The sequence below is a fragment of the Lissotriton vulgaris genome, chromosome 10 (assembly GCF_964263255.1).
Source record: "Lissotriton vulgaris chromosome 10, aLisVul1.2, whole genome shotgun sequence".
NCBI lineage: Eukaryota > Metazoa > Chordata > Amphibia > Caudata > Salamandridae > Lissotriton > Lissotriton vulgaris.
Window position 1 is genome coordinate 834611892 of NC_141698.1, and position 13744 is coordinate 834625635.

A 13744-nucleotide genomic window follows, 5' to 3' on the forward strand; every position below is an offset into this window, starting at 1 on the left:
TCCTCAAACTTAATTTCATGGTGAGGTGGAAAGGAGGATAGGGCATACAGCCAACAGAAAATGGTGTAAGCATTTGAAATCAGCAGGCTGTGCTGTAATGGGGGGGGGGGGGGGAATGCTAATCAACATAGCAGGGGTAGAGATGAGTTAGAGAAAGTTAATTGAATAGATCACCGACAGAAATCAGCTGGAAGAGTGAAGAGAAGAATAGTTCAAGTAGGTGTTAAGTAAATTGTAGGCCTCTACATTGAGAGACTTTATTAGCGGAGATTCCCCATTTATGCACAAAACAAATCTTTCATTATTGGGTGGACCGCACGCAAATATCCTCAAAGAGAAGGGCCAGCATGCCATGCAAGTAGCAGCACAGATGAACCTGGCATGGTGCATGTCACATTTAGGACAGCTACACGAGCTGCTATCTAAATAGACGTCCTGCTCCTGAAATGCTATACAGCGCACACCTTCATGGACAAACATCGGACACCCCTGGACTTGCAGCAAACCGGATGAGGACTGAAATAAGAGGATGTATCATGACTAAGGCATTACCCTGGGCAAGTCACATCTCTTCACACCTGCAACAAGTGAGAGCTCAAGTTGCACGGGGGCTGTCTTGACTAACTGCAGCAAGTAATAACTGTTCAAAATTAATTCCTTTTTCTGTAAAACCCTGCACAAATAACATTTAAGCTGAAATTACATTTGGCAACGCTGAATTCTGTGAATACAACCTACCTTCCAGCTCTAGGGAGGATATATTGACAGTGGATGGCACAGGCCCAGAAGTGGTTAATGGTGGCACAGAAGTGGTTAATGGTGGCCCAGAAGTGGTTGGCATAGCAGTGGTTGGTGGTGGCCCAGTAGTGGTTGTCGCAGTAGTGGTTGGTGGTGGCCCAGTAGTGGTTGTCGCAGTAGTGGTTAACAGTGGCCCAGTAGTGGTTGGCATAGTGGTTGGTGGTGTCCCAGTAGTGGTGGTCGCAGTAGTGGTTGGAGGTGTCGCAGTAGTGGTTGGAGTTGGCACAGTAGTGGTGGTCGCAGTAGTGGTTGGAGGCGGCACAGTAGTGGTAGTCACAGGCACACATGGTCCTGGAACAGCAGCTTTGATGGTCAAGTTAAGGCTGAAATTCCCTGTAAGGGTGTAGGTGTGCATTGTAAGAGGACTATTGGAATCAAATGTCCCACTGCCATCTCCAAAGTTCCAGTCATAAGAGATAGCCGAAGCATTCAGGTAATGGCTCGGGTCATTGATGTACACAGTGAATGATATCGGCGAGTCCTTAATAAATATGTTGTCTGTTGCATTACGATCATTCTTCTGAGAGAGACTCACATGGAAAGGAATTTTGTCTGTAACAGAAGAAAACAATGACAAAGTTTGGTTTGATCCAGAGCTAACTTGAAGTAGTAGTTAACTACCTAGCATGGATTAGGAATTAAAACCAAGCACAACTACTAGCAAAATCCGTGGCAGGCCATTTGATTGTTCCACTGCATGCATTAGCCACATAAAACGCGAACAAGTTAGCCTTCGAATTTACATTGTTAAAGGGAACTTTGCTAGTGCTTTCTGGGAAGCAGACACGCTTAGAACATGTAGAGGCCTATTAATACAGCTGTCACACTAAAACAGTACTATTATTGGCTAGGACTCAATTTTCTTTCTGCATTGCTCTGGAGTAGTGCTAGAGTTGTTCAAACCTCTGCGTTTCCTCCCTGAATCCATTGAAGACACTTACCTTCCACATTACGAAACTAGTGAGCTTGACCAGACAAGTTACAAGGTCGGGGAAAAACCCCTCTAGTCAATCACACAGTGGTGGCAGCCACAAAGAAAGCGGTGGGACGGGTGAAGGGAGCATGGGTGTTTACATTTATTTAATAAGGATCTTACCTTAAGCTGCCAGCCACCTCCCACCTTGGTGTTCTTCCTGGTCCCATCAGGCACTGGGGCAGACTCCCTGTGCAATCCCCACGCTGCTCTCATGCAAGGTTGACGCGCTGCTCAGGACAGAGTCAACGTTTCTCCAGCCCAGCTGTTCAATACAGCCCAGTTGGAGAAACCTAAATGGGCATGTGTGTGTTGCGCAAAAAAAAAAAGTCCTCCCTCCTCCCATGGTCCTAGCCCTCCCTCTGCATGCTTGCTCAGCCAGTGACAATTACACTGATGTTAGAACAGGTTTTTTTACCTGCTGGCTTAAGCCAGTGGGCGATGCTCCTCCGCCATTGCGGAGGAGGCACCCCTATAATCCCATTTTTCAAAAATGGAAAAAATGACCAACAGGGCCCATGGATCATAGCTTGAAGTTTTAAGCAGCAGAACTCTACACGTCTTAATACTTTAAAGCCCAATTAGCAACTTCTAATGCTAGTACCTCAAAAACTACTGAATGGATGGTTTACTCAAACAAAAGCAAGACCCTAGTAATGATCTACTTTCATGCAAAGTTTGGTGTAAATCCTTTTAGCAGTTTGGATTTTAGGAGAATTATATTTCCCATGGAAGCCAAAAATTAGATCATTTCAACCCTTCACACACCTTTAACTCCCCCACCCCTCCCAATTCATTTCCCCCAAAATAATGGACTTTAAATAAACCAAGTTATACTTTCTGGGAAGCAGACACGCTTAGAACATGTAGAGGCCTATTAATACAGCCATCACAGTAAAATAGTACTACTATTGGCAAGGACTCAATTTGCTTTCTGCAGTGCGTGGTGTAGTACTAGAGTTGTTCAAAGCTCTGCGTTTCCTCCCTGAATCCATTGAAGACACTTACCTTCCACATTACGAAACTAGCGAGCTTGAACAGACAAGTTACAAAGTCGGGGAAAAAAACCCTCTAGTCAATCACACAGTGGTGGTAGCCACAAAGAAAGCGGTGGGACGGGTGCAGGGAGCAGGGGTGTTTACATTTATTTAATAAGGATCTTACCTTAAGCTGCCAGCCACCTCCCACCTCAGCGTTCTTCCTGGTCCCATCAGGCACTGGAGCAGACTCCCTGTGCAATCCCCACGCTGCTCTCAAGCAAGGTTGACGCTCTGCTCAGGACAGAGTCAACGTTTCTCCAACCCAGCTGTTCATTACAGCCCAGTTGGAGAAACCTAAATGGGCATGTGTGTGTTGCGCAAAAACACACCACAAACCAGTCCTCCCTCCTCCCATGGTCCTGGCCCTCCCTCTGCATGCTGGCTCAGCCAGTGAAAATTAAACTGATGTTAGAAGAGGTTTTTTACCTGCTGGCTTAAGCCAGTGGGCGATGCTCCTCAGCCATTGCGGAGGAGGCACCCCTATAATCCCATTTTTCAAAAATGGAAAAAAATACCAACAGGGCCCATGGATCATAGCTTGAAGTTTTAAGCAGCAGAACTCTACAAGTCCTAATACTTTAAAGCCCAATAAGCTAGTACCTCAAAAACTACTGAATGGATGGTTTACTCTCAAACAAAAGCAAGACCCTAGTAATGATCTACTTTCATGCAAAGTTTAGTGTAAATACTTTTAGCAGTTTGGATTGTAGGAGAATTATATTTCCCATGGAAGCCAAAAATTAGATCATTTCAACCCTTCACACACACACCTTTAACTCCTCCACCCCTCCCGATTCATTTCTCCCAAAATAATGGACTTTTGATAAACCAAGATATACATAATTAGAAAAAAATACATTCCAGTTTTTACCCACACTGCAATAAAAAAAATTCTACCTAAAGAACGTATATACAGCAAAACCAACCCATAGTGTTTACCACGTGCTCCAAATTCAATTGTTTCTGCAGGGACAACCCCATGTCCGATAGATTGGTGGTTCCAATTTTTGACCACCATCTACTCTCGCTGGCGATTCTGATAATGTAGGTGGGACCGAAGTCATCCATGGCAATGCATCTTCAGGTGTACAGCGAGGCTCTTGGTTGAGGTATCAGACAAGCTCTGCAAAGGTGGTAAGGCGTGTAGAAAGCCCCAGTTCCAGGGGTCCCATCCATCACTCCCATTTCGGAATTGGGTGCACTGGCTTTGAAGGTGTGTACAAGCATATTTAGATAATATGCAAAACATCTTTCCGAGTAGAGATGCAGATTCTATCCCATGGACCAAAACCTTCCAGTTGCGCCATTGTGTTTGATGCAACTCACCCTATGACCGAGGAGATTGCTCTAGTCTATGAAGTGAAGGGCCATTCACCAGTATGAGGACTGCTTTAGTGACATTGGTTCACCATAGAGAAGGTGAGTTACAGTCTAGGAGCGTGAGTTCTAGTTGTTATGCTGGGTCACCCCATGACAGCTTAATTGGACAGCCCAGTAGTGCAACCATTTGTTGGCCATGCCCAATCTTCCATTGTTAGTTTGTCAGAATTTGTTCCAGGCAACACTGAGGGAGAACATCCTGGCCACAAAGCAGATGGCAGAAATTAATAAATTATCAGGGAGGGGGGATGGGGGACTAGTCTGGGGTGAACGTTTGTAGTTCTGTCTAGTAGTTTCCTGGAAGGTTATCCACAGTTCGAAAATCTCTCATTTTGGCAAACGGCCCCTCGCGGCGGGATGCTTGGCTTTCACCTTGTGAATACCCTGCCGGGGTTATCTCACAGGGGAATACCAGGACGGGTTCCCTAAGCAAGCGCCGGGAAACCCTTTGTGGGTAGCTGTGCGCTATGTAAGCTCAAATACATTTACATTTACAAGGTGGGCCAAGACTCTGTGTAAAGTCAGAGATATATTGGTTTGCAAGGCGGTAACTTCATTGTATCCCCACATCTGGTCATGAGGGGTATTGTGCAATAGGCCCTGTACAGGTAATAGGCACCTGGTGTCAGAGGAACTAGCCTGATTACCACAGCCCTGGGGAAAGGGGCTCCGAAACAGACAGCATGAGCAGCCAGTGAGGCAATCTGGGGATATCACTGGTAAACCAACTCCAAGGCTGGTCAAGCAAGATTGATGAACTGTGTTGCCAGTTAGCCCCTCCCTCCCAATCTTTATCATACAGCGGCAGACCAGGACTCCACTTCCCTTGGTCCAGCCGGCCTTTAAACTCCAGCAGCGTAAGCTAGCCCTGTAGCTTGTTGGACCTCTTCTCAGAGGTGGCCCACCAGCCATTGGATAGGATCACGAAGGTAGCAGATCCGTTGACGTGTCTGGGCTCGCAACACTGCTTGTTCCACTGTCCAATAGGTGGACTTCAAAACCCTGGGTCTGGAGAAACAGGGGGCTGCCTCTGCTGCGGGCCCATGGTTTGGTGTGACATGTCTCAATGTCAACTGGCCTAGTCAATATAGGGGCCACTCACCACAGCTGCCCAAGTCTTTGCTGCAAGGCAGGGCGGAGGGTAAAGCTGCAATACAGCAGGCAGCTTAGGCGACAGGATGAGCAGATTCAAAGTGCTGCCACATTGGCCACTCATGCCAGGTCCCTCCCGTTTATGGATTTTAGTGTAGTCATAGCACTAAACAGTTATGCACCGATTTGCACAGGGTTAAACCAAAAACAAGTCGGCATGATTTAATACAGTTACAGGAGAGTAGCGGACTCCATGTTTAATGAAAGCCCATAAACATGCAATTAGAACGAAGGTCATTGGGGCGGGTGGGCAGAGAATTTTTAGCAGGAGGTTTATTAGGTCCAGTACAGATACCAAATTGGAGTATCATATGGTCTAGCTCTACAAGAATACAAATTCCCCTTGGCAGCCCAGCACAGGGGAGCATAGGTGAGATCGTGCGAGTGTGTGTGTGTGTGTGGAGTGTGAAGAGTGCAAGGACCTGGCACAGCGATCTAGCCAAGACAACCCTTCAAGGAAGACAATCAGGAGAGGACACCGCTTTCTGGGCTTGTATAAGGGTGTCCTAAAGGTCAGACTGGAATACAGTGAAGGCTGCGCTTCTCATGTGCAGGGAGCGGTCTTCAACCTGCGCCAGGACAGCAGAGATGGGGCGCAGAAGATGGCCAGCCTCAGGTAATAGTTCAGCACATCAGCTGGAGTGGTCCAGGAACCTAGTAGTGAGTTTTGACCTTTCGGGTCAGGGTTTCTCCCCTTCAAAAAGGAAAAATCAAGAAGTCTCTGCCTGGCCATTCAGCGGAAGAAGACCAGAGCGGTCACAAAGTTAAGCATTCCCAGACCGTAGGAGTCAGATGTGCTGTGGTGGCATGGCGACAAGGGCACTCTGGGAAAGATTTTTATTTTCACAGGAGTAAATTATGCCTTTTGCAGAATGAAAGTTGGTAAAAAAAAAAAAAGGTTAAACTGGTGTTGCGTGGAATCCGAGGTCTTGGCCAAAGACAGTTTGGAGTGCCATCTCAAGGTACGTTAAGGACGTGCAAGTAAACCCCGCATGGACCCTGGAGCCCTTTATTTAGCAAATTGATGACAGTAGGAAATTGGAGTGTAAAGCAGCAGGCATAGGAGGTGCTTTAGGTGGAGCCAGTCAGGTCTGCTGGAGTGCAAGTGAAACTTTCATAAGAAATTCAAACTGATCACACAAGGCCAAGAAGTCTTAAAGAAAGCCTTTCTCAAGCAGAAAGCATTTCAGCAGTCTCCCACTGGGTCAGATCCTCTAGTGCCAAACAGACTAATTTGGCCAACGGTCAAAAGTTTTAAAACGCCCTTTCAAAAGTGCTACTGAATCATACCTACAGTGGTGAGCCTTTTGCAATACACAAGTACATTATAAAGGTTAGATATGTTAAATTAAGTTACCAAATCAGATTGTATCCATCAAGGTGCTCCTCATATCAGTAGGCATCACAAGAGTTCAGCTCTGGGTGCTTTCCGTAACCTCGCCTCCAGATACCTTTCACAAGAGCTTATTGTTCACCTTCCATGTGGGCACTCAGACCCTTTTTGATCACTAGGGCTGTCAAACTGGACCACATGCACTTTAATCGTAAATATTTCAATTTGTGTTATCTGACTGCATATTCATTAAGGGCAATCAGCTTTAGGCATAAACCTAAAAAGAAGTATGCCACAAGTCTCACCACACGCATGTGGAACCCAAGAATCTTTACGCGGACACCAAGACATACCCCAATGGTGTCAAATTAACTGGTTTTACATTGATCTAAATCCAAGTCAAGTCAAAAAGGCTTTATTTCGATAAAAGAATTACCATAAAAGAAGCACGTAAATCACAGTACACAATTTGTAAGATCAGAAAAGCATGTATAAAACATTCTCACAGATTGCAAAACAGTTCATTAAGAAACAACTATGTTTTTAAAAAGGAATTAAACAGTCAATTTGAGCCTTTTGGTGCGGATGGACCAAGCCCATGATAAAAATTTGGCTAAAACACAAGCATAGGTGGCACGGCTATCAGACGTTAATATCCTGATTGCAGTCACATGACTCCTAGTACCCAACTGCCGACATAAATTTGAGCCAGACCCTTCTTGGATTTGCATACTCACTGCACTCGAACATAAAATGTGCCAATGTCTCTGGTTTGTTTAAGCACACTGGGCAAAGCTCTGTGGTTTGTTCACGTGGTTTCCAACTGGATGTAAAAGACTGGAGGGGAAGGGTTCCTGCTCTGAATTTGAAATATAAAGCCCTATCAAAGGGTTTTTCAATAATGTCAAGATACACTTCCCGCTTGGGTTGGTCTTTAAACTTCAAGAAATCCTCCGTAAGCCTACCCATAGTAGAACTAGTGTTTCTTTTTGAGGAGATCCAGTCCCAATATAATTTCTTGAGCGTAAGCTTCAGGGGTGAAGTTCTATTTGACCACGCTTCATTTAGGCCCAATTTGGATAGCAGCAACTTCATGTCTATTAACCATTTAATTTTGTGCCACCCTGGTAGTGACATGATTTCTGCCAGGCCTTGAGCATATTTGCTGAGTTCCTCCACACGCCAAAGCCGCGCCCAGAGCAAGAGTGGACGAAACTTTGCAAGGTCATCAATTGGGCGACATCCCAGGTCCAACATGAGAGGGACCGTGGGCGTTCCCTGCGGTAAAGACATAATCGCTCTGCAAAATTTCATCTCTGATCTTGGTAGAGCATCGGAAATAGATGACCCCCAGAGTTCGGCCCCATAGAGAGCAGAGCTAACACCCTTTGCGGAATATATTTCTAAGACTGTAGCTATAGGTCTTATTTTGCAGGAGCGTTGTTCTTTCAAAAGAGCTCCTGTTATTCTCTTGTGGGTCAAAAGCATTTTGTCCAAGTGTGGTGTCCAATCCATTTTATGTGAGAGGCGTATCCCAAGATAGTCAAAAGCTTCTACCCTCTCCAGTGGTTCAGCATTCAGGATAGGAGGGCGGACTGGTTTTTGGGGAGGGTTCAGAACAAAATATTTGGTCTTGCTTGTGTTAATTACCAGGCCGCGATTAGCACAGAAAGATTGAAAGTTATTTAAAAGTCTTTGGAGGCCTATTGGGGTCTTGGATATTAAGAGCGTATCATCCGCGAAGAGGAGGGTTGGTATGCGTTCGCCAGCCAGGGATGGTTCATCTGAGGGATGTTTCCGAAGATGCTCAACCACCCCATTGATGTAGAGGGAGAAAAGGGTGGGAGCTAACACACATCCCTGGCGGACACCTCTCTCTACCGGGATACTACTGTTTTTTTCCCCCCCTGGGCCCCACCTAATCTGGGCAAAACTACTTTCGTGCAGCCTAACAAGCAACACAAGCAAGTAGTGCGGCAACCCCATATCGGCCAGGACGTTCCATAGGGTCTCTCTAGGTACAAGGTCAAAGGCAGTCTTTAAATCGATAAACGCGAGATAAAGACTGCCCTTGCCTATGACCACAACTTTCCAGTAGACCATCATAAGCCTAAAGGCTTGCTCGATTGTCCCAGTTCCAGCTCTAAAGCCCGCCTGGTAGTCAGTAAGGATTTTATTTTCGTCTACCCAATTAAGAATGCTTAGCAGTAGAACCTTGCCAACTACTTTTTGGCTAATATCTAACAGGCTAATGGGCCTATAATTTGCCTTGTCATCCCTGGGGCCTTTTTTGTATATAGGGACCACCTCCGCCCCCTTCCTCGAGGAGGGGACGGGGGCGCCCCTACAGATAGCAACGAGTAGGGAATGGATCAGTTTTCCCCACCTTGAAGTATCTGATTTTAAGAGGTCACCGGGGATGCCATCCGGGCCAGCCGCTTTTTGAGGAATAATAGTGCCTATTGCGTATTCGACCTCCTTGATGGTAAAATCAAAGTCGCTAGGCTGGATGTTCCTAATTGGAAGGAGCATGGAAGAGCCCCCAACCCCCCCTTGTGAGTCGCTCGTCTGCAATTGATCAGCTTGGCGGGTGTAGAGCTTGGAAAAGTGTTGGACCCACGCCTGACTAGGGATATTACAAGTTATTAGATCACTATCAGGCCTATTCTGAGCTCTAATAGTATCCCAAAAGCTTTTTGGATCCCTCTTGGAGCTAGCTTCTTTAAGAGTAGACCAGTAGGCCTCCTCCCACTCCTTTTTTGCTAGACCTAATGTTCTCTTGTGTTCTTTCCTGGCTAACTGTATTTGAGGTTGAGATTTGCCTTTAACGGCCTCAATTAGCCGGGACTTGGCTTTCCTGCAAGCTGCAGTATACCAGACGTGCATACCCTTGGTTTTATTCTGGGACGTAAGCCTCCCAGCATTGCCCTTTACCCAGAAGACTTCCCCTATAGTCTTAACAGCAGCCTCAAAAATGGGTGTTGCCCTATCCACTGCCGTGGATAAGTCAATAGAGTCAAATTCTATTTGTGAGGCCGCAAGAATCAACTCTATATTAGCAGGTTTGTCAGGATTACTGGCAACTTTGTCCCACTTTAAGCGCCTTCCGCAGGAGGCAACAGTAACCTTATGTGAGCATTTGGAGGGTGCTGACAGTGCTTCATTAGACCAGGGATTCATGATGGTTAGAGAAAGCGAGTTGTGGTCGCTCTCGACAGTCGGTATAATTGACATGTCTTCTACCCTACTCCATAGCCCCAGGTCCAACAGGATATAGTCAATCCTTGAGGTATGACCAACCCTGTTGAACGTCGGGGTGCCCATCCGGTCAGAAGGTGTACGGCTGTTAACGGCTCTTAGCCCAAACTCAAGAGTCAGTGCATTTAGCTGTACTGCACTGCTGGTCCAGCGCCTAAACGGAGGGATGGAAAGTGAAGGGATGCCCCATCTGCTGTCTTCTTCGCCCAAATCAGGGATACCATCTAGGGGGAGTGGCTCAAAGGTGCAATTAAAATCAACTGCTACTATGGTATGATTAGCTCCTTTGCAATCCCTGAGCTGCATCTCCAGATCTGCTATTACGGGTGAGGTATGCCCATTTTTAGTGCCTCTAGCATAAACATTGTAAAGAGCTAGAGTCAGACCACTACATGGAGTACCTAGTAGGATGCCTAAAATGTCTGGATTATTTATCTGCTTGGATATTATTCTACAGTTCAGGGAGATGCTTACCCAAGTAATGAGACCCCCCGAAGGGCGCCCCTTTCCATTCATTGGTTTCACTGCTGGGATGAAAAAGGTGACAAACCCAACCCGGTGGAGTGGTTCTGTGCTCCAAGTCTCTTGAAACATACAGATCTTATGTGCTTCTACCCGATCACTCCAATCAGGCAGATACAGTTTCCTATGAATGCCCGCAAGGTTCCAACTAAGAATTTTTATTTTGTCCTTGGTGGTTTTCCCTCTAGTACCAATGAGGTCTCTAAAACTAGGGGATTCTACACATTCCCTCTCTAAGGCAGGGGATGGTGGCTTGGTCAGGCTAGCGGCTGACTCAGTTGGAGAATTAGAACATAATGGGTAAAACATGACTGGTGTACCCTTCCCCGCACCCCTATTGATGTCAAAATGCATGGGGAGAGCTTCAACATAATTAAGTCAATCCACCTCTTCTAGCGTGCTGAATCTATTCCAGTGGGCAAACTGGGATACAAAGGGGTCAAAAGGAGGAGGTGGACCTAGCCATGGTTGCTGCCACTGATGGATAGTATGTTGTGGAGCATGCATATACCCTCTATTTGTTGGAAAGCTGAATTGGGGGGCATATTGTCTGGGGGGCATGGGTAGAAAGACAGACAAGGGGAGTGGGTAAATTTGAGTAGCCGGCCCACTAATAGGTGAATTGCAAATATAATTCACTACCACTACGTCCCTAAAGATGATAGTTATAACATCACCTGCTATGGTCTTGGTGTTTCTACCCACCCAATCCCCTCTTCTAACTGCGTGTATTTCGCCACACATGTTATTGGGCAGTGGTTTGTGAAGGTGGAGCCACTGGGCACATTTATTCTTTAGTTCGACAAGGGTTTCTCTACTACCCTCCTTCAGTGGTGGCACCCCCGTCAGTACAACCACAAAGGGTGAGACTTCCGGCGGCAGGTTGATTGACTTAAAGCGAGCCGGCCTTGTTTTGGAATCATAGGGCTTGTTAAGGGAGGTAGTTGCTGTCGAAATGGTGGCTGAGCTCTTGGGACCCTTAACAGATTGGTTAGATACTTTTTTGGAGCCGTGTGGTGTTTGAGGCTTTATAATAGGGTCTATACCACTAGGAGTTGGTAAAGGCGCAGGAACTTTTCCCCCCCTTTGAGCCTGATGGAGCGGTGCTGCTCCTGGTTTATCAGGTATAACTTTGGTTTTTGCAGTAGGGACTTTAGATAGGTTACTATTGATGTTATTCACCAAGGAGACTTCTTTGGATTTCCCTTTTAACTGAGTGGTCACATTTCCACTTTACTTGTTAGTCCATTTAGTGTTGATTAGTGATGTTAGTCTATCAATTTTTGACATTAAGGGCTTAATTTGAGCCGATATAGTAGCTTCAAGATCTGATGTTAAGTCTGCTACCATATTTTCGACCCAACAAGGAATACCTGAAATTAAAGTTGGAGCTGGTGACACAAGATTATGGTTCCTGGTGTTGGTTTTAGGTTTTTTCTTGGTCTTAGGTATATTCCTTGGTCCAGACGATACAGGAATGACTCCTTCCCCTGATGCTTGAGGGCATTTGTCTTTGATGGGCTCTGGCCTTTCAATTGATTGGCAAGCTTCAAGGTCTGGAGTGGCCTCTAGGTCAACAAATGATGAAGCAGACTCTAGTTGAGACTGATAAGTCAACTAAGTTTGGAACTGTAAGTGGGCCAACAACAGGTTGAGGTAATGGAAGGGAACGATTAGATACAGTTTGCTGGGGAGGTGAGCTTACAGTTGATAATGGGCCCAAGGAAGAGCGTTTAGCATTCATAAGGTCCAAGGATACTCTTCCTTCCAGTTAAGAGATACTGTGATCGATTGTCTCATTAACCCGGGATATAAATTGGTCTATAGGCCCAGTTATTTGGGCTACGGCCATCGCTGTTTTAGTTTTACTTCTTGTTCTACCGGGCATGACGGACATGTGTGGAAGCTTGCAAGTTGAATATTGGGACGGTGTGAAGAGCCAAGAGAGGTGGCCCGGTCCCGTCACTGCCGGGCAACAACGGGCAACAACGGGCCCGCCCTTGGCCCGGGCTTAGCTCCGCGCGCGTCCCGCGTTGCGCGTCCCGCGTTGCGCGTCACGGATCTTACTAAAGTACTCCCGGGTAGAGAGGGGGCGTGGCACTGGGAGGGGGCGCGGCTCACCCGGGAAGAGGACACAGCTGAGGATGTTGGAGGCTGGTCCTCGCAGTCCCGGGGCCGCGCCTCTCGCCTCCTCTGCGGCTGGAAACTCCTTTCACCGGCAGGAATCACAAGAGAGGAACAGGTAACAGCTACTCCAGTAGCACGAGCAGGGTTGTGGCAAACAAACTCCTCTGAGCGAGCGGCACCCGCGAATTGGGGGCCGCGAGGAGTAAAGAGCACTTCGGTGGGGGCGGGCACTGGGAGGGGGCGCTGCTCACCCGGGAAGAGGACACAGCTGAGGATGTTGGAGGCTGTTCCTCGCAGTCCCGGGGCCGTGCCTCTCGCTTCCTCTGCGGCCTCGCGGCTGGAAACTCCTTTCACCGGCAGGAGTCACAAGAGTGGAACAGGTAACAGCTACTCCAGTAGCACGAGCAGGGTTGTGGCAAACAAACTCCTCTGAGCGAGCGGCACCCCCTAGAACTGCTTAAGTCCAAAGTGTGGATTGAGCCTGTCTGTCTCCTAGGAGATTCTGAAAAGCAGAAACCGCTTCCAACTCCCTGGTCAGAAAAAGTACAATTAGCTATAATCGTGCAATGTTGCATCAAGCTTTAGCTGCTGAAATTTCAGATTCATAAACGTGCATACCAATTGTTTCAAATCATGCCTTTTGCAACAAAGTAAATGCTCCCTAGGACCTTTGAAATGCTCCTCCTGCTATTGTGCTTCCTCGCGCCTCCCACAGTTTCAAGCTTCCATTACGTTGGTCACGATTAGCACTTGTGGCCTTCTGTTACCGTATCTGCCTCTGGTTCGTGGCAGACGAAAATGTGATATCTTAATTTGCGCTTCAAAATGGTAGGTGTAAATGGGACATTTCATAGTTCAAACTTAAACAAGGCAAACCAAGTTGTCCAATTATATTTTCATTCAAGTATGGCATTTTAAGTTAATCATGGATTTTCAGGTAGTTTACATAAAAAGATAGTATCCGTCCCCTTGGAGAGCCTTAGTAAGATTGATAATTAAATCCAAGGGAAACTATCCTACTCTTGAAAATTTGATTGGTGAGATGTTTAACTACATGTGTTAATCAAAAGGTGTTGCTGGCACAGAACTAAGGAGTTAAAAAATCTCGCAATTAAAAAAAAAGTGGAATAGCGTGGTATAATAGGTCAATAAAAAAGGTAA

General features: G+C 46.5%; 1 protein-coding gene across 1 annotated transcript in view; it reads right to left on the reverse strand.

The window, feature by feature from the left end:
* Positions 1-13744, reverse strand: part of LOC147688856 (protein QNR-71-like) — a 54052-nt gene that overhangs the window by 16754 nt on the left and 23554 nt on the right. The window contains exon 6 of the mRNA XM_086941761.1: positions 739-1350. Coding sequence (XP_086797887.1) covers positions 739-1350 — 612 coding nt within the window. The remainder of the gene's footprint in view (positions 1-738; positions 1351-13744) is intronic.